Raw genomic sequence first — 20,231 nt, 5'->3', positions numbered from 1 at the left:
TTTATATGGAATTTATTTTCTTGCTTTTTTTTTTGCCTTCGGAAAACATGGTCACAATGGTCACTAGTTATTCCAAAAACCTCATGGAAGAAAATCTAATATCCATAACCTTAGACATATGATCAAATAACACTTATCTGTCGCCACCGAGTGGTTAGTGCACTAAAATGTACCACATTAGCATAGTGCATCACCATGCTGATTAATAATGAACACACAAATAATTGTATGCACAGCCAAACTGAGTTCAATTTTGTATACATCACTTTATTTAAAGTGTCTATGTAAGCACATTATCATGACAACAGGGAAATCGTTATTAACTAAATAACAATTGGCATACTAACTTTTTAATATGTTGTTATGATATATAGTTAATATATGATCATTCATGCAGTGCACCGGCAACTATTTCTACAACTCATAGATAATTGGAGGAATGTTACTGTTGAATATAATCGACTAAGTGAGGGTTCCAAATTAATTTATACTAGTTGGAACTTGAATATAATTGATCTTGTTGTAGAAGGTAAAACATAAACAACACTACAAAATGGATACTAGATATGCATTAAAATATGGATATAGCCTACTATTGATATCACCTTTAAAAAGCAAATATATGAAAATCAGTTTATCACAACATTACATGAACAACAAACTCCTTTCACTGCCTACCACAACAGAGACAACTACAAAGAAACTGTTCCAATAAACTGGTCATGAAAAGCTTTGCAACAGTGGCACCTAGAGGACAATGTGACAGAATGGGAATCATTTCACAAATGCTAATAAAGACTGATCGGAAACAGATGGGAAACATAAAAAATAAAATAAAGCTGGTAACATTTCGAAAAGGACACATTATAGCTAGTTAAACCAGTGGCTAGTTGTCCTCGTGTTGTTTTCATCAGCCGTCCTGGCTCGGTTGACAGATGAGAGAGTGTTGTGGAAGGCACACTGTCTGTCATGTCATAACTGGCTTGTCACCACCACCATGGTCTCTGTGGCTGAAACAAACAAACAACGCTAGTTTGTATGGTGGAAATGCACAAGTTTAGTGTATGTGACTATGTACATATCCTAGAGTTTAAATAAGTAGAATGGACATGGGCAGCAGGACTTAAACAGAGAGCAAAGAAAAGTGTAATAATAGTGTATATGAGCCACACTGGCCTCATGAACTGAGCATCTAAAAATGTGGCTATCTGAGAACAAAACCTATCCTGAAGATGTCCATTCTACTCTGTCTCTAGCTCTACACAGACAGCTGTGCTTATTATAGCTGTGCTGCTTTTGACAGTTTACCTTCTTAACTGTACTATTACATCACTGAGCAGCTTTTTACACTCCAGATAGACACCTTTGGCTCTGTGGATATAGGCAGAAATACACGTGGTCAGAGCCTAATACAGGGAAGACTCTTAACTTATATTGTTGTTTGTTGTTGTTTTTTTTACATATGATGCAAGCTCAGTCTATATGTTTTCAATTAGGTTTAGCCCTTGTGTTGTCCTACCACCGACCATGCAACTTGTTCCTGTCCTGCTGGCTGAAAATGACCACTTTTTTGATGTTCTTGTAGCTTTTTTCTACGTTTTTGGCCCTTTTTCTAACATTTTAGTCAGCTAAGAGCTTTTTCTTCTTCTTTTTTTTTACTACCACTAGTATATACACAACTAACACAACTATTGCCACTAGTTTTACACTGGATTTTGGAACTGATGGTCAATAAACCTAATTTATATTAAATTATTCCTAATTTCTTAGTTTAAAAGAAAAATGAAATTATGAATTATTTTGACTAGGTAAGATCAGAGGAACACATGTTAATGGTTAATCACAGACTGTCAAAGTTTAGTAACTGTTTTGAAAATGTTTACATTTCTTTTCTCAAATTCTGTAAAATTGAATAACACCCAAAAATCAACTGAGCATTAATTTTACTCGACACCAATGTTGTATGGAACCATCCATGTTATTTTGGGGCAATTTGGTTGAAAGAAACATATATTTCTGATATAAAAAACTTTGAAAACAGGTCAAATTTGACCCAAGGACAACAGGAGGGTTAATTGGTTGGTCGTTATTCGTGAACCACTAATAAAGAGTCTTTAGGATCTGAGAGCTTTCCAATTAATAAGGCCCCTTTATATTCAGATGTAGGGAGAGGGAGTTGTAGCCGATTCAATGTTCTGTCAGCGACCATGATCAGTGGACAGACAACTGAATAGGCTACAACCCCTGCTCAGTGTAGGTCTGTCCTCCAGCTGTCATCATTAAAGACAAATGTCAGCTTACAACAAAGGAAACCTGTTAAAAGTCAACTGAAGAACTTGTCCACCTCCACACTGACTCTGGGAGAGGTGGGCAGTGGCTCCTGTAGCCACTCTAAAACCTTTATTCAAGATTAATCTAGTTCTAGATGTTTTTTTTTTAGGTGATATTGTATGTTATATAAATTGAAACACACAAATCCATGTCTGCCCTTAGTTCAGTTACAGTTTCTCAAAGCATGAAAAGCAAAGATGGAATGGAATGGATAACATTAACGATGGCTCAGTTCCATTCAAGTGTATCATTAAGCCATGCCAATGAGCCAGCACCTAAATGGAATGTAGTCATTATCATTAGTTACAGCTGTCAGTACCTCTGCTGTGACAAAGAGTTATTGTGCTGCCATCTAGTGTCTGAAATTGTCACTCTTTTGCCCACACAATGATTTGTGATGTCAGACTATTTTGTCTATTTGGCAAAACGATAATAAAATAATCAGATCTGAGAGCAGCCTTTTCTCACCCTACTTATCATAGCCAATTATATAAGTATGGTATGTATTATCTGACAGGTATATAACAGGTGGACACAAGCTTAAAACTTTGGGTATGATTTATCTTATTTTAGCCTTGGGGTCAATGCGGAGCTCTTATTCTGTACTACTATTTCATTACATTTAACAAAACAACAAGTGGAGCTATTATGCAGCATTATAGATAATACTAAAGTAGGCATGGGGCATTCAAAAACAGTATGTTCTTACTTTGTCCTTCCACCAGTGACACTGCCTCCTGGACCTCATGTGTTACATCCACAACTTCCTCAATGGCCAAAGCAGCAGGTGGCGCCCCCTGCTCCTCTGCTGATGGAGCAGAGTGGCAGGCGTGGCAGTGCTTGGCCTCCTGTGCCGGAGCCTCTGACGTAGATTCTGCGTCAGCGGCTGAAAGGACCTCCAGGTCCGACCCAGAGGAGGCTGCAGCCAGCTGAGTCGTGTCCACAACAGCCGCAGCTTCACTGTGTGTCTCGTCTGCGGACACTTCAGCTGCTGCCTCCTCCGCTGATGTCTCAGCCGCAGGTGACCTCTCACCTGCTGATGTCTCATCCACCGGATCAGCAGCAGCAGCAGCGGCGGCAGCGGTGGTAGTGGCGGCCTCCACAGCTGGTGTGGCTTCCTCAGCGGGAGCAGCATCTTCAGGCGAGGCCTCTGTGGAGGAGACAGCCTCCTCCAGAGCAGCGCCAGGGACCGCAGCTTGCTCTTCACACTCATCCTCACCCAGCTCCTCCACTGTCGGGGCTGAAGTTGTAGGTTCCTCAGACTGAGATGCAGCCACCGCCTCCGTCTCCTCTGCTGCTACAGGAGCAGAGGTCTCCTCTTTAACCAGCTGTTCAGCAGCTGGAGCTTCTGCATCTTCTGCATCAGCACCGGCTTCTGCAGACTTCAGCTCCTCCTCGGTCACTACAACCGCCGCCTCTTCGGCCGCTTCTTTAGCTACCACCTCTGCGGTTGCTCCCAGGACTTCTGGCTCTACCACCTCCGGTGTGGAGTCCAAACTTCTTCCATCGCCCTCTATTTCCCGGACGGCTTTCACTAGACTCTTGTCACCAACAGAAGCTGCTGCAATCTCAACTGGGGAGCCGGCCAAGATCTTCACAGCTGTGAGCAGATCGGGCATAGACTCTGAATGGCAGAAGGACAGGAAGTAGTGGCTGAGAGATTTGAAATGCAGTATAGGATATGAGTTAACACATTACAACAGCTCAGAATATTTGAGCAGCCTATAAATGAGCTTCAAGTGCAGTTATCATTGTCTTAAATTCCATTAGAAGCCTGGTACCATATGAAGAATGACTGTTGTCGAATGTTGCCTGTTTCTATCACAGGATGTTTTCTCTTTAAAGAGACCAAACCCCCTCCTACACAAGGACCTTGACTGTGTATTTTAGTGCTGAAACAATTTCATCGGTTAATTGATTCGTAAAATGGGGTGGCAGTACTCAGTCAGTAGGGAGCTGGGTTGGGAACCGGAGGGTGGGTGGCTCAAGTCCCCACACGGACCCAAAGTATATATGAAGGTAAATATGGTGCAAAACGTGAGAGCTTGTAGAATACAATGTGAGAACTTGCAGAACAAAAAATTGAACTTGTATGTTAAAATTTGCACTTGTAAAATAAAAATTTGCTCTTGTAAAATAAAAATTTGCACTTGTAAAATAAAAATTTGCACTTGTAAAAATTATTCACATTTGAAGTCACAAAGAAAAAAAACCATGAGGCTTGTAAAAAAATCTGAACTTGTAAATTGAAATTTGCACTTGTAGAAAAAATATTCACAAATGTGTAGATTGATATTTGCATGAACACAATGACAGCTGCAAACTTGTAATGCAACATTTACTCATGTACTTTTTTTTTTTACTCAGGTTGATTTTCCATCACAACCACAACTCAGTGATTACAACCTCTCGAATCTGTCACTGTATGCGCTCTCTCGCATCACAAAGAGGCGAATCTGCGCCTCGACTTTTGCAACACTTGTTGCGATACATTTGGTGCAAAACTAATTTGTACCTGTGGACTTAGGCTGTGGAGCTCTGATCCAACAGAACGGGGAAAGCAGGGTTTCTATCGCCAGATGAGGGACAACTCTGTCCGGCTTATTTAGCTATGTCGCATGGAAGCCTGGTTGAATAGCAAGCTAGCGTTAGCTAACTAACCAACCAGCCTGATTCTAAATAAATACCTTTTAATTATCTTAACACTTTTTAACAGTCAAACTGAAACACTGGCGGTGAGCTCCAGGTCCTGCAGCCGCAGACGGACCGTCACCAGCGGGTATCGGCCAGCGGAGCAACATCGCTATTATTGCCAGAAAGCTTCGCTGCCGACCTCGACCTGCAGTCGGAGCTCCAGCGGGACACGGAGAGCCCCGCACCCGGTAGCATCGGCACATCCCCCGGCCATGACCACAGCTTGCTTTGCTGATGTTGTGCCTCACTGCCAATCATTGCACCCGCTTGGGCAGCAACAATAGCTTCTGCAGAATTACATCCACCTCGCGGGCAGCAGCAATCATTTTTGCCGAATAATGCGTCATCTCTTAACCCTCGTTGCTGCCGAGATTTGCACCCAGGTAGCAAGGAAATGATAGTCTGATAAAACATTGATGTCTCTAAACGTTGTAAAATTATAATCATCATTGATGAACATGACAAAGGAATGTATATAGCCTACATTTTAATTAAACAGTAGCTACTTTGCCTTATAAAATCATTATTTCCCCTTATGGATGGAAGTCTTGGCAGGGATGCAGAACTTGGCACGTGTTACCCGCTGATGACGGTCCGTCTGCGGCTGCAGGACCTGGAGCTCACCGCCAGTGTTTCAGTTTGACTGTTAAAGTGTTTAGATAACTAAAAGGTATTTATTTAGAAGCTGGTTAGTTAGCTAACGCTAGCTTGCTATTCCACCAACACTAGCGGTGAGCTGCTACCGGGTGCGGGGCTCTCTGTGTCCCGCTGGAGCTCCGACTGCAGGTCGAGGTCGGCAGCGAAGCTTTCTGGCAATAATAGCGATGTTGCTCCGCTGGCCGATACCCGCTGGTGACGGTCCGTCTGCAGGACCTGGAGCTCACCGCCAGTGTTTCAGTTTGACTGTTAAAAAGTGTTAAGATAATTAAAAGGTATTTATTTAGAATCAGGCTGGTTGGTTAGTTAGCTAACGCTAGCTTGCTATTCAACCAGGCTTCCATGCGACATAGCTAAATAAGCCGGACAGAGTTGTCCCTCATCTGGCGATAGAAACCCTGCTTTCCCCGTTCTGTTGGATCAGAGCTCCACAGCCTAAGTCCACAGGTACAAAATTGTTTTTGCACCAAATGTTATCGCAACAAGTGTTGCAAAAGTCGAGGCGCAGATTCGCCTCTTTGGCGATGCGAGAGAGCGCATACAGTGACAGATTCGAGAGGTTGTAATCACTGAGTTGTGGTTGTGATGGAAAATCAACCTGAGTAAAAAAAAAGTACATGAGTAAATGTTGCATTACAAGTTTGCAGCTGTCATTGTGTTCATGCAAATATCAATCTACACATTGGTGAATTTTTTCTACAAGTACAAAATTCAATTCTACAAGTTCAGATTTTTTTACAAGCTCTCATTTTTTTTCTTTTTGTGACTTCAAATGTGAATAATTTTTACAAGTGCACAATTTTATTTTACAAGTGCACTTTATTTATTTTACAAGTGCACATTTTATTTTACAAGTGCAAATTTTATACAGCCTGGTTCAATTTTTTGTTCTGCAAGTCTCACATTGTATCTCTACAAGCTCTCACGTTACCCCATATTTACCGTTGGTGGTGGACGGGTAGCTGGAGAGGTGCCAGTTCACCTCCTGGGCACTGCCAAGGTGCTCTTGAGCAAGGCACTGAACCCCCAACTGCTCGGGGCACCTTTCCATGGGCAGCTCCCTCACTCTGAGATCTCTCCATTTGTGTGTGTGTGTAAAATTCTGACCTGTGTGTAATAACAGAGTGACAACATTGTAATTTCCCCTTGCGGGATTAATGAAGTATACATTATTATTAAAACACAGAAAATTAATCTGCAACTATTTTGATAATCGATTATACAGTCTGTATAATATTTACTTGTTCTAGCTTTTCAGATGTGAGGATTTGCTGCTTTTCTGTATAATAATTGGAAATTGAATATCTTCGTGTTTTGGACTGTTGGTCAGAAAAAGACTGACACCCACAATGGGTTCTGTAAACTTGTGATGGATTTGTTATTTATTACATGCACTTATCGATTGATTGATTGATTAAATTGGTCAAAAAGTAATTGTCAGATCAACTGATTATGAAATCATCTTAATCATTTGTTGCAGCCCAAGTGAATTCCCTCATGTAAAACTAGGATTTCTGCTCATGTAAACTATTTTCCAATTTAACTTACAGTGAGCACAAGGGACGTGCAGCACTTATCCTGGTTCAAACAGGGCTTTGCCGTGGTGTTTTGTGTGAATTGCACTTACCTTGAGCAGGTGTCCATCACTGCATGGTCTACAGTCACCACAGGTTCAGGGAATACTACAGGAGACTACCTGCCCAGTTCATGCTCCCTCTGCTGGTGTAAAAAGTGTGATACACGGCACTTTGAAAGAGCAGTTAGCTTTCAGATGAGAGTGGGGTGAGCACCAACACTCTTGGGAGACAATTTGTTTAATAGCACTACATTTGAATATAAAAAAAGCAATAAATCTTGTTTTTAAGACTAGGATAAACCCTATATGGACATTTATGAAGACGTTCTCCGCACAACGTTCAATTATTTCAAATTGACATGACATTTGTGTGACGTTGGATAGTAAACATCTCTGGATTGCCACCAGCAATCCCAGTCCCGTGAGCCTGTCTGGTGAGCCACCAGGGCACCCTAAAACGAGCATTTTAATCTAGGATTAGTCTTAACCTGTCTGAGTGATTGCTTTAAACTGCACTCCAAATAAAAAGCCAACACAAATCTGTGGTTTGATAATCAAGGAATTTTAGAAAGAAAAGAAACTTGGCAAGCTGCATAGATATGAGCCAGGCACCCCCCCCCCCCCAACTTGTTGAGCAGGACCTGCCACAGAAAACAATTCATGTTGCTTCTGGATTCGTTGGATCTAAAATGATTCTAATCTTTAGACTGAAGGCACAGGAGCAGGAACATGGCACAGGGATTCTTCAGGAAATTAAGTTTTCTACAGGAAGTGGGTGTTTTACACCTACAGTACAATCCAATTGTTAGGACATTTACTGCATGTCACCGTATACAATCAAAGCAACAAGAGAGTCGCTGAATAACAGCCCTGGACAAATAAGATTACAATTATTCTAAACCGTATTTCATAATTGTGATAAACGCTAAACGGTCGTTTCAAAAATCATACATTTACCACATAACCATGTACATATAGTGCTTTAAAAAAAAAAAATCCAATATTGAGACACTTCATTCTCATCCAGTAATGTTTTATTGTTTGAAAAAAACTATTAATCATAATGACAACTTGCTCAAAGACAGATGAATGAATTTTCTGTAGTGTTCCCTGAAAGATTTCACATTTAAAAAAAAAAAAAAAGTAAAGCAACATGTAAAAAGAGAGTTAACACTGCAAAAAAAACATCTTGTACATGGCTGGTGAATTAGTAAGCAGTAGTAAGTATTTGAATGTGCAAGGTCATTATGAAGCTAATATGAAAGAGGAGATGTGCAAAAATGATTAAGAAAACTGGACAAGAGTTGAAGAGCCGTTTTTGGTCAAACTTCACAGTGAGACAGTTCACGAAATGAAGTAGTACACCGACTTAGTGTTCCATCTCTCCGCCGTTTTGCAAAGATTCATGGGCTACAGCTGGAAGTAAGCGTTTGCTGAGCAGAAGAAGACCAAGTGCAAATAGTGTTGGAACGAGAAAAGACAACTTAAACAACTTATCAAAACGGGCTACATTCATTCACCGTGCTGACATTTTGAGATAAGGAAGAAAATGCCGGGCTGTCCTGTTTTAAGGGCACTTAGAATAACATTTCAAGGAGATCAACATTAGTCATCAACTCAGTTCTGTCCCTTATATCACCTAGTTCAACACTCCTATTAACTGTATAGCAGCCAAACCATAATTTGGATTTGCTCGTTATAATAAAGAAATCCTATAGAAACAGAATTTTCCAAACTGAATCTTAAACACAGCCGAATGCCAAATGTTCGGATTTGGGTCTGAAGGTTGGGATGAGGTAAGGGAAGGAAGGCACCCGGAAACTGGACTGATGAACCCCCAACTGGTATTTAATAACCAACTAGAAGTGAAAACTAAACATTTTTTAAATCAAAATAGGGGTTCATGAGTGCTTTTTCCAGGGCCAGAGGTTTGGGACACAGCACAACTGACTCTAGCCCTACTTTCTGGGCGACTATTGCACCCTCACAGCTTTATGCAGCCACCTCTGCAGCAGGGGCTGCCTCAGCCTCGGGGGCTGCAGAGCAAGTCTCTGCCTCAGCGGGGGGAGCGGGAGGGACTTCTTCTACTGTTGCCGTACCAGCGCTCTCTGCTGCAGGGGCTTCGGCTGCAGGGGCTTCGGCTGCAGGGGCCTCTGCTGTAGGGGCCTCTGCTGCAGGGGCCTCCTCTGTGGCAGCCACTTCCACAGCTTCAGGAACTGCTTCTACAGGTGGAGCAGCTTCTTCTGGGACTGCTGGCTCAGCTGCAGCCTCAGCAACCACCACCTCCGAGGCCACGGCGGCTGCTTCTTCAGACACGGCTTCTTCAGACGCGGCGTCAACGACCGGTTCGGCGGCGATCTCCGCTACTGGTTCTGCAGGAGCAGGGACAGCCTCGGCAGCTGCCTCCTCGACGACCACCTCTTCGGTGACTTCTGCGGTGGGCGCCGCCTCCTCCACCGGGGCGGGTTCAGCTGCAGGAGCTGCCACTTCTGGTGCTGCCTCTGCCTCAGGAGCTGCACATTAAGAGGTTGGGAGCAGAGATACATAAATAAAAATGGCAACATCTGACTAGTTTCCGATTCATTAATTGTTATCTGCATCAGGAAAAAAAAATGAAATCAATACAATTCGAAAAACAGCTAGTACCATAATACATATAATGTTTGTGGCAAGTGTAATGGCTCAAAACACAGTTTTACAGATTTAGTTTAAATGTGCCATTACTGAATACACACTTTGACAAAAATGAAGTAGGAAGGCAATTATGTTTTTAAAAATGCAACTAAGAAGTCAGAAAGGAGTGCAAGTCAGTACAGTAGACAACCCTGAACACACTCATAAACAACATTGCAAAAAGTATTTATATTATCCTTATTGATTGCATTTTCTGTCACAGTAAATAATGTTACTATCCCTCAGCTCTGGTATCTGAAAAATAAATGATTTTGTTCCATCAGTACCCATACAGATACTATGAATAGAATGCTGGCCTTTACAGAAACAATACTTACTAGTTCATCAATAACAACACACCACCCACAGAAATAACACTATTTTAGGGGCACACCTCTTTCTGTGTCTATGCCCCAATGATATGGAACACCCCTGCCAGTGGAACTGAGAGAGGCTTCCACACTGAACAATAAAAAAAAATAAATAAATAAAAAAAGGCTGTGGCCAGGTTGACTCAGTTGGTGGAGCGGGCGCACATATTTAGAGGTTTGTTCCTCGACGCAGAAGGTCCAGGGTTCGAGTCCGACCTGTGGAGATTTTCCTGCATGTCTTCCCCCTCTCTCTCCCCTTTCATATCTAGCTGTCCTGTCCATTAAAAGGTGGAAATGCTCCAAAAAAATAATCTTTAAAAAGAAGGCCAAAAAAACGGTTTGGTTTCTGTGTGTGTGTGTGTGCAATACATGTTTTGTATACATTTTACTCTGTATAACTGAACAAAGTATTATTTTATGTCGCTTTTGTACGAAGCACATTGTGTTAATTAACTATTGACTATTAACTTGTATGAAATGTGCTATATAAATACAGTTTGATTGATTGATTGATTGATTGATTGATTGATTTATGAAATAATGTTTCAGTGTGTCAGCCTATTAGAATTAACAGCTGATATTTTCAAAAATTTCCTCCGCCAAGCAGGTCGCGTTTTCGGCTCGGGTTTTTGTCACCAGGATTATGGAAAAGAACTACTGGCCCGACGTTCATAAAACTTGGTGGAAGGGTGTAGCATGGGGATACGCAAATTATTTTTCACTTTTGTTAACGTTGCAAGAAAGGGATTTGTGCTGCATGCAGTAGTCAGAAAAATTTGTTTGACTGGAAATAAATTCACATTGCATCGCATGCCTTGGTGAAAGTCAGCACTCTCCGAGTGCCCTTATAGTTCTTTATGTCATCTTCCAGTTAGTGTAACCAACGGATTAAAAAATAGTGAGACTAGAATCTGATCATTAAACCACAGTGGATCCACTACGACCATTACATAATCTTGTCTAGAGTGTGCATACTACAGCTATTAGCAATAATGTAGAGGGTTTTGATATTACTGGAAACTGGTTCTTCTCAACTGTTTGGTTCAACGTAATACCAGTCTAAAACAAGATACTACAGTTCAGAAAAATTAACCTGACAGCAAAAGCTGGTTTCCACAAGCAGCCAAAACAAAAACAAACCCACCTGATTGTGCAGCCCCCGCACACTAAATTGCACTGTAATGACAGTGAGTGATGTGTACTCAGATTAATGTGTCAGGACAATATGATCCCTGATCGCAATCACTGTAATCACTATCAAGATGTTTGTGACTTTGTTTCCAGGGCATTTTTGCTTGATTACATAATGTGATCACTGGCCAGTTTAAAGCCGGAGCAGTTCGCTCTCCAGCGCTGGAGGGAGCAGAGCTTTACACTCTTTTGAGCAGCATGTACGCAACTCAACCAGTGGCAGCCGCTGCTTATCCCCTTTACAGGCTAGTTAGCTGCGCTGGGCGCCGAGCCATGAGCTCTCCGGGCTTGTACTGGCTGAATAGACAAATAATTTGCAGACAGAAATCAAAACAGACAGGCAAGATAAAATCTATTGAGAGTGATCATTCTACCATGTTAGTTGGGCAGTGAAGCCAGAACCAACTAGGAAATACAGCCAGATCTTCTGCTTTTTTTTTGCTTTCCATTTCTCAGAACGGTCCAGTTATTCAATTCATCAGTACATATACCCATGGAGCAAAAGTAAGGCCCTAAACCAATGTTGCATTAGACCCAATTAAATCTTCTATTTTAGAGGTTCGCAAATTCAAAAATATGAAGAAACGATTAAATAACGTATGTGATTTGGGAAAAAGTAGGACCCATCTTTTGTATAGGCTAGTATTAATCTTTCATGAAATGCCTCACCAAAACCCTGAAACATTCTTGTGTAGGTGATCAAACGGTTATTTCATGTTTGGTATTTTAATGTTAGCTAGAAAAGCTGGACAAGCTACAGAATCTCTCGGTTTTTAGCCATGATGGCAGCGACAAACAGGACAATGTTGATCCACCACTGGTAAGACTAAAATATCAATAAATCAAATACATTGCCATGATGACACTCATTAACTTTTAAACTAGAGAACAACATCAGAATCAGCTTTTAAATGGCATAAGTGTGAACACACACAGGGGATATTTGACTACAGCTTGTGGTTGCTCTCAAAGTACATTTCATCAGGTCATACATTTGTTCAATACTTTGGTTTATGACCAAATACCTGCAAAAACTAATGTACTTGGGGTTTAGTGCTAATTAGCCAATGTTAGCATGCTGAACTAAGATGGAGAACATGGGAATTAATTAGACAATGGGTAAACATACCTGCTAAACATCAGCACGTTAGCACTGTGAGCATGCTAAGGTTAGCATTTAGCTCAAAGCACCATTGTGCCCAAGGAGCTATGGACTAAAATAAGTACCGTAGTACTCTAGTAATTTGCTGTAGACATGACTCTCTGAAATTTTTAATTGTGTAATTTACAAAACTATGTTTAGACTTTCTGTAGTAGTATTTGGAAACGCAACCTCACGATGTTGAGTGTGTGCGCGTTGTGTGCGTGCGTGTGTCAGCAACTGACCCTTTGCCGCGGAGCCCATGTTGGCGAGCCTGTCCTCATAGCGCTCGCTATCACCGTTGACCGTCTTGTAGGCCTGAGAGAAAGAGGGCAGAGATATGCACTTATTACATTCCAGCACACATCAAATGATAACAGTACAAAATGGTAGCCGTGTTACAAAATGCCAGCTTACACTGACATTTTTGTCTAACATGAACAAAACACAGCTGATCTACACTGTGCTTTGTGTCTGGCCAGACTTGTACCCGTTTACGGGGTGTAGAAAGCACAAAGAACCTTCTATAGCCCTTCCCGTGTCTGAGCTGTGGTGTTGTCTGCTACCAACAGTCCAGTCTGGCCTGAGGACGCACGTTAACTGGCTCACAGTTTACACCAGCCCAAAACACCACACTGTAAACTACAGATTGGATGAGTAGTGTGGAAGAAAATAAAATGCAATCCCTAATGTTTTAGTTTCTTATTCTGTCTTGTCTTTCCTGTTCACGGATCAGGTTCCTGCTTGTTCTGCAGGACATTTGGCTCTGTGCTGAGACAAACCTTGATTAACAGATTCTTAGTGTATCCTGATCTAATTAAGTGTCTGCCTTTTCTAGCTTTGTATTAAGAGCAACCATTTTACTTTAGATCTCTGAGTGAAACGGTTTGTTGTAATGGGAGGAGAGACCAGGCCAGCCCTGTGAGAAGAGGTATTTGTATAAACTGTAGTAACTTAAGACTGGCATTATGTCACATCTGTGTTGAACCAAATAGTTGAGAACGCTGGGATGGGATGTAGATGAAAAATAAGAAGAGCATTCTGTTTGTGCCCTCGACAGTCGTTTGATTGCTTTCCTCACTTTCATCTTCAGCTTGTTGAGCAGCCAATCAGATGAATTCCTCTCACAGACGCCGAAAAATAAAGGAGACTAGGGCCGACAGGTGGAAGAGCCGAACACACCACAAGAACTAGGGCGACCTATGCTCACCGCCAGCCCAAATTAGACCGACAGCTGACAATCTTCTTGGTGTGTCAGCAACTTTACTAATCAAAAAAAAAAAAAAAAAATCACCTTTGCTTTGTGAAATAGACCTGTATTGAGTCTATGTGAGTTGGGTCTCTCCTCATAGACTTAGCCCAGCACACACCTTTTGTTTAAGCGCATTCACCTTTTGTGATTTGGTATATCATCCAGGCCAGAAACTCACTCTGGTCAGAGAGAATTCTACAGCTTCCTGGGAACTTCTGTCTCCACTGTGCAGTGAATAAAACTGAACCAGCCACAGAAATGGACCTGAAAGTTTTGTTTGCTTTAGCCAGTGCTGATTTTTATGGTTTAGAATCAGAAGTGGACAGCAACTCTTTGCACTGGTGTTTTGTGAATTCACATATGTGTTCTGTGGATGATGCCCACCCACATTTATAAGTGTATGGAAAGTATTAATACATGCCAGTAGAGAGGCAGTATAAGACTATAAACCACTTTCTGTTTAACATTAACAAGTCAACTTAACATAATCGCATTGTATTAACTTCCTTGAGAATCACATTTACAATATGGAATAAGGAGAGGACAAAGGGTTTCGCCTTTTAAAAGTGCAAAGATTCCACCCAAAATGGACAAAAGGGTAATAATGCAGACTTGCAGGTCAGGTGAACCTGGGATGGAGAAATCTCAAAAGATACTCACATAGACGACCGCAGCAGTTAGGCCTCCTCCACACAAAACAAAGTACGCCATGTTGCTGGAGCCACCAGGAACCCCGAAGGCCATGTGTCGCACTGGAGCTGCTGAGAGACACAGAGGGCAGAGTCACGGGGTTAGTTTGGAAACGTGATGGAAGCTGACCCTCAGCAAAGAGGTTGACATTTACTGAAATGTATATCATCAGTAAATGAATGTATTTTGGACTAGGATGAGTTTGGTGCGCCTTCATTCAACCACTGATTGAACGTATGCAGGGCATTTCCTTTTTGTGTCATGAGATCCAAAGTAAGTACGTATTGGTGGGCGTTTTATTCCGGAAACTGTCCCATCAGAAATACAACTTGGCCCAAAGACTAGAGCATTTCTGATAGAGTCAACATGCCTCCATCCCTTAATCCAGTTACACAATACAGCCCTGGTCATTTGTAGCAGAGGAGATGGAAAGATTTAGCAGCAGCCAAGCCAAACACCAAACTGTCCCTTAAAGTAAATCCCCAATACAAACACAGAAAAAACTTCCTGCTTAACAACTTTAAAATGATCTAGTGGGCTTGAATTCATATGAATTAATCCCTCAACACACATGTCAGGATCTGTCAAATGCTTCTTAATAGGCTATTGTTGTGTTGCTGACTGTGACTGGCTGCAGCATGCGCACCCTGTGAAAGATTTGCTGGTGTTTAAAGGATTGCCAGTGGTGCATGCAGAGGAGGCTGTAAATAAACCCACCCGGCATCCCAAACACTGCCTCAGCCTAATCTCTTCCTACCTAGATCTCTCACACACACACACACACACACACACACACACACACACACACACACACACACACACACACACACACACACACACACACACACACACACACACACACACACACACACACACACACACACACACACACACACACACACACACACACACACACACACACACACACACACACACACACACACACACACACACACACACACACACACACACACACACACACACACACACGTGTGTGTATGCGCACAGTTACAGTACATACGATATTTTTGGCAAGATCCACGCCCACTCTGTATGTACACATGCACATGGGTTACTCGGCAAACTGAGCAGGCCGTCTGGAGTCATGAAAGAACACAATGTACAGCACAGCCTCGCCCCTTTTCGTCCTTACCATGTTTCACATGTGTGTGTTCAGGCAAATCATAACATCATCCTGTGACTTTTCCACTGACAACCTGCATCTATATACTAAATAAAGACACATTAAGATAACCTTAACTTAATGGCCAAATTCCATCAAGTGTCCCAGTAAGCTATTTCATTGAGCCAGCATGCACAATACCAGGACCTCTCCTAAGTGGAATGCAGCCATCAGTAATGGTTTAATACCAGGACTTCTCCTAAGTGGAATGCAGCCATCAGTAATGGGTTTGAATACACCTGTGCTTTTCCTACTATGACATGTCAACATGTCTGCCGTGAAAAAGGTCTATAGAGGAAGCTGCAGTCATAGGACCACATTTCTACAACACTAGTTACCGAACAGAACTGCCATACTGCGCAAGCGTCAACAAGGGTTAAGGTTAGGTAAAAAAAAAAAGGTTTAGCATTTTACTCATTTTGGTAAATACACTTTTAAATCGCTTACTTGCAAAGACTAAGATGAGAAGTTTGATACCACTCTCATGTCTGTTCACTAAATATGTACCTGGAGCCAGCAGCCAGTTAGCTTAGCATAAAGACTGGAAAGTAACGAGGCAGGAAACTAGCTAGCCTGGCTTGGTCTGTTTGGTAACAAAAAACTCAACCTTCCAGCACCACTAAAAAGCACTAATTAAAGGTTTTATCTCATGTTTAGTTTGTCCAAAGTACAAAGTGTAAAAATTACAGTGTTTTTACGGAGGGTTATGTGCCAGACTATTTCTTGGCCCGAAGCAGTGACTCAAGTGCCTACCCATGTCCAGTGATTCCTTCTGAGTGAACACAGTGAATCTGGCTGCAGCAGATGTGAAAGAAATGCATAAAAGTTGTGCTAATTAATACATCTGTTTAGTGCCGGTGTTGAGACGGCAAGACGAGTGCTTAGGGACCGTCTACAAACTACAACACCGAAAAGAGATACAAAAATATTTTCAAAAATAGGCCTATGCTTCTTTTTTTTTTTTTTTAAGTAAGTGCTTTAGTACAACTAGCAGAAAACAAGTTATAATTGAGGTAAGTTTGGAGACACTACCTTATTTAATCGTTAAATAAATATAATATTTGTGTTGTATCTCTTTTCGGTGTTGTAGTTTGTAGACGGTCCCTAAAGGCCATTTTATAGTTGTGCGTAAAATCGACGGCGTACCCCCCGCAGACCCCTCTGCGTCTACGCCGTAGCCTGACGCGCACCTTTTGAAAAATTTAACTACACGTCGCAGCGACACACGTTGCTCGGCCGTGGCTGGGTAGCGTTGCATTCCCCCCCCCCCCGACTCATTTCCTGGTTCTCCTTCTCCATAAACAACATGAGATCAAGGAGAGGGTTAACTTCTCCTGCTCCAGATTTCCCACCGTGGTCAGAAAACACAGGGGAGACACTTTGTTTCTCTCACTATGAATCTAGAGTCACTACTCACTCCGAAGCTAATCGCTGCCACTCTCTCACTTCTCCCTGACTCCCTCGCTCTATCACCCACTCCCCATACACACATGCCGGCTCGACGCACACACCAACGCACAAGTATAAACATCAGGCCACTTAGGTAGGCTACGGCGAGAGCTCTGCGTGGAACCTCCGCACAACTGTAAAACGGCCTTTAGTCTTGCCGTCTCAACACCGGAACTAAACAGAGCTGAATTAACACAACTTTTATGCATTTCTTTCACATCTGCTGCAGTCAGATTCACTGTGTTCACTCAGAAGGAATCACATCACATGGCTAGGCACTTGTAATGACATTTTGAATATGTTAAGAGGCTAAAAGCACGTTTAACTTGCCCTGTTTCAGCCGCCTGGGTGCTAACTGTAGCAGGAGCATATCACGGTGTAGGCAACACCGACTGTTTTCATTTTTCCTCGCTACTGACAGCGCTCCAAATTTACTAACAACAGAGCTACGTGTTGAAATCGACCGGAATTCTCCTTTAAGGTGGTTTATTATAGCTGGAATAATAATAGAACGTGTATACATGGATAAAGCATAAGGATTACAAGACACATTGATGTGGGCCATCCTACTTCACCCTGGAGCTGCGTAGAATGGCCCAGACTTCGTCACTATATATTCTATTCTACTCCGGGGGTGTCGCCTCCTCCCATGGGTTGGTTGGGGCCAGGAACCTTCGGCCCTTTGCTTCAACTATCAACACAGTTCCCATGTGACCCCTCACCTAGTTAGGAGATGTCGAACCTACAAAATGGGGCAACCCCCACATTGTATGGCCACATTCCTGTCTAATCGGAGAGTGACTGATTGACTTTCTTGACTTCTCTCCCTCTCAACCTACACAAACAGATTTCAGAAGACATTATAAATGATTGTCTTTTAATCAGGGCCTTGGTGTATCCTTAGCATGTTAACTTTTTTGTTGTTGTATTTCTTCACAGAAGCTACATATATAATATGGTACCACTAAATTACAAGCGATAGTTTTATTATTATTATTTTATGTGAACAAAAAAAACAAAAAGCATTGTCCTGTTGTGGATGCTGAGCCAATGTAGCAGTCCGTCCTCCCTCCTCTAATACCATGACACAACAGCTCCATGCAGGGACAAGGCCAAGTCCATCTTATTTATACAGGTAAGCAGTTAATCCCCGCTGCCAGCGAGGTTCAAGCCTGTAAAAATGGACACGCATGCCAGGCAACAACAGACAAGATGGCTGCTATATGATGACACATGTGGGTCGACATGTATGCTCTCCTGCTACTCTCTGTCAGCTGACATGTGCTGCAGGCAGAATGGGGGGAGGGGGGGTATGCAGACCTGCAGGACAACCAGGTCACTGTGGCCCCTTCACAATTTAAACTAAATTATTTTGTCTGCGTTAGTCAGAACTTCCAGCATAAGTTTTGTTATTTTAAACAGGAAATTAAAGCAGCAGTCCCCCCCCCCCACCCCTCAGGTTGAATTCCACATGCTCAGATGCAAAAAATGATCCGGGCAAGGCCGCGTGAAAAGAGAAAAGCGCCCCAAATCTCCATTCACTTTACATGCAAACGCTCCAGAGTGACTTTTAAAATACAAATGCATAAGTAAAATAAATGCTCATGTTGATTCAGGTGTAATAAATGTAAATTAACTTATTGGCTGTTCAGTAGGCTATTATGTAAATGTACTTTGTTTTAATGATTTTCATATATTGGGGGTGACTTATTAAGGGGCATATACGTTAGCTGCTCTCAATGTGGTCCAGCTCGAATAAATTAAAACGTCCTAGGACAACATGTAACCATGGCCAAAAAAAAAATAATCGTTTGTAAATCGTTATTTCTTTCGACTACACGCTCGAGGCTTGAATAATTGTATTAAAAATCGAATGCACTCGATGCAGCTGAGTTATAAAACCTCAACTCAAAAAAGGTTGTTGTTTTTTTGGTCGTGTGTGTGAGATGCGCTCTTTCATAACGTGCAAGAACGATGTGTTCCCAAAAGCAGGACACACCTCCTTCTGACTGCTGCTCAGCACAATGGGGGGGAAAAAACTAAGAATAAAAGGATCTCTTTATGGGACTTGTACATACTTCTCACATAACACGTAAATAAATAAATAAATAAATAAAAAAGAATCTCCGCTGCAGAACTTTTAAAAGTCAGAGAATTTTTAACCTACGAGTAGGCACGCTTTAGACACTTTTAAAGTGTTTCAGAAAACATTTCAATTTAGCCTAGTTCTTTCATTTTAATCTTTTAAATCGGGACGGATTGACTCTACTTTCATTTCATTTCACCATTTGACGACAAACCCTTTAAAAGTCCAATCACAAGTCACTAATTAAGGGACAACCTGAGGCTATACTCGCCATGTCTGGATGTAGGTTTGAAAGCCCTCCGTGCCAGCGGCCCGACTCTCAGCAGTGCCCGTCTGCAGAACATCTTGCCCCGGTATCAGCAGCAGGTCAGCGAGTGCGTGTCCGTGTGTTTGCAGAAGCTTCCCAGCAGCTTTTTAAAGATGACTGAAAAGGTCGGAGCACTCAATGCTGATGGCAGAGAGGACACCCCCCCTTTCAGAAAAAAAGATTAGTAGTACACTAGCGCGCCCCCTAGCGGCCCACTGGCAGCATGTCCGGGTTGTTCTGTGGGTTTAACACAAGTATTCAATGTTGTGATGTTATGGATTTATACTGGCAGTATAAATATTATAATTAAGTAAAACAATATATACATATACAGTATATATATATATATATATATATATATAGTATATATATATAGTAAGTATATATATATAGTAATTTCCCAAACGGCATATGCCATAATAAATGTATACATATAGGCTATACTATCTAGTGCTTGTGTTTAAAGTTGTCTACGGATTGAGCAGGTTTTAGTATGTGACACGTTGCAGAGATGTGGACTTGAGACTTGGTGACTTGGACTCGAGTCGAATCGAGTCACCATTTTGATGACTTGCGACTTGACAAAAACATGAATGACTTGAGACTCGAATTGGACTTGTAAGTTAATGA

General features: G+C 41.9%; 1 protein-coding gene across 3 annotated transcripts; it reads right to left on the bottom strand.

The window, feature by feature from the left end:
• Positions 1-246: 246 nt before the first annotated feature.
• Positions 247-19,754, bottom strand: mgarpb (mitochondria localized glutamic acid rich protein b). 3 transcript variants are annotated; one of them, XM_039802344.1, is made up of 7 exons: positions 19,566-19,754; positions 14,547-14,647; positions 12,880-12,952; positions 9,358-9,771; positions 3,041-3,955; positions 1,309-1,371; positions 247-1,010 (listed from the first exon to the last, which is right to left on the bottom strand). In XM_039802344.1, the coding sequence occupies exons 1-6, from the start codon at positions 19,636-19,638 to the stop codon at positions 1,325-1,327; spliced, it is 1,623 nt and encodes a 540-aa protein (XP_039658278.1). In that variant the 5' UTR covers positions 19,639-19,754; the 3' UTR covers positions 247-1,010; positions 1,309-1,324. The 3 variants fall into 3 exon arrangements, with proteins under 3 accessions (XP_039658278.1, XP_039658287.1, XP_039658297.1); XM_039802353.1 differs by having other exon boundaries at positions 14,547-14,644; XM_039802363.1 differs by lacking the exon at positions 1,309-1,371 and having other exon boundaries at positions 19,566-19,752.
• Positions 19,755-20,231: the final 477 nt, after the last annotated feature.

Source organism: Perca fluviatilis, chromosome 1, assembly GCF_010015445.1.
Source record: "Perca fluviatilis chromosome 1, GENO_Pfluv_1.0, whole genome shotgun sequence".
NCBI lineage: Eukaryota > Metazoa > Chordata > Actinopteri > Perciformes > Percidae > Perca > Perca fluviatilis.
This window is presented reverse-complemented; position numbering and strand designations above follow the sequence as displayed.

Bases quoted from the DNA above. Each gene is read 5' to 3' on its own strand.
- mgarpb (XM_039802344.1), bottom strand. From the start codon at position 19,638: ATGTTCTGCAGACGGGCACTGCTGAGAGTCGGGCCGCTGGCACGGAGG. The intron at 12,953-14,546 runs GTGAGTATCTTT...TCTTTCTCTCAG, and splicing joins TAACTGCTGCGGTCGTCTAT to GCCTACAAGACGGTCAACGG. The intron at 9,772-12,879 runs GTCAGTTGCTGA...CTTAATGTGCAG, and splicing joins CATGGGCTCCGCGGCAAAGG to CTCCTGAGGCAGAGGCAGCA.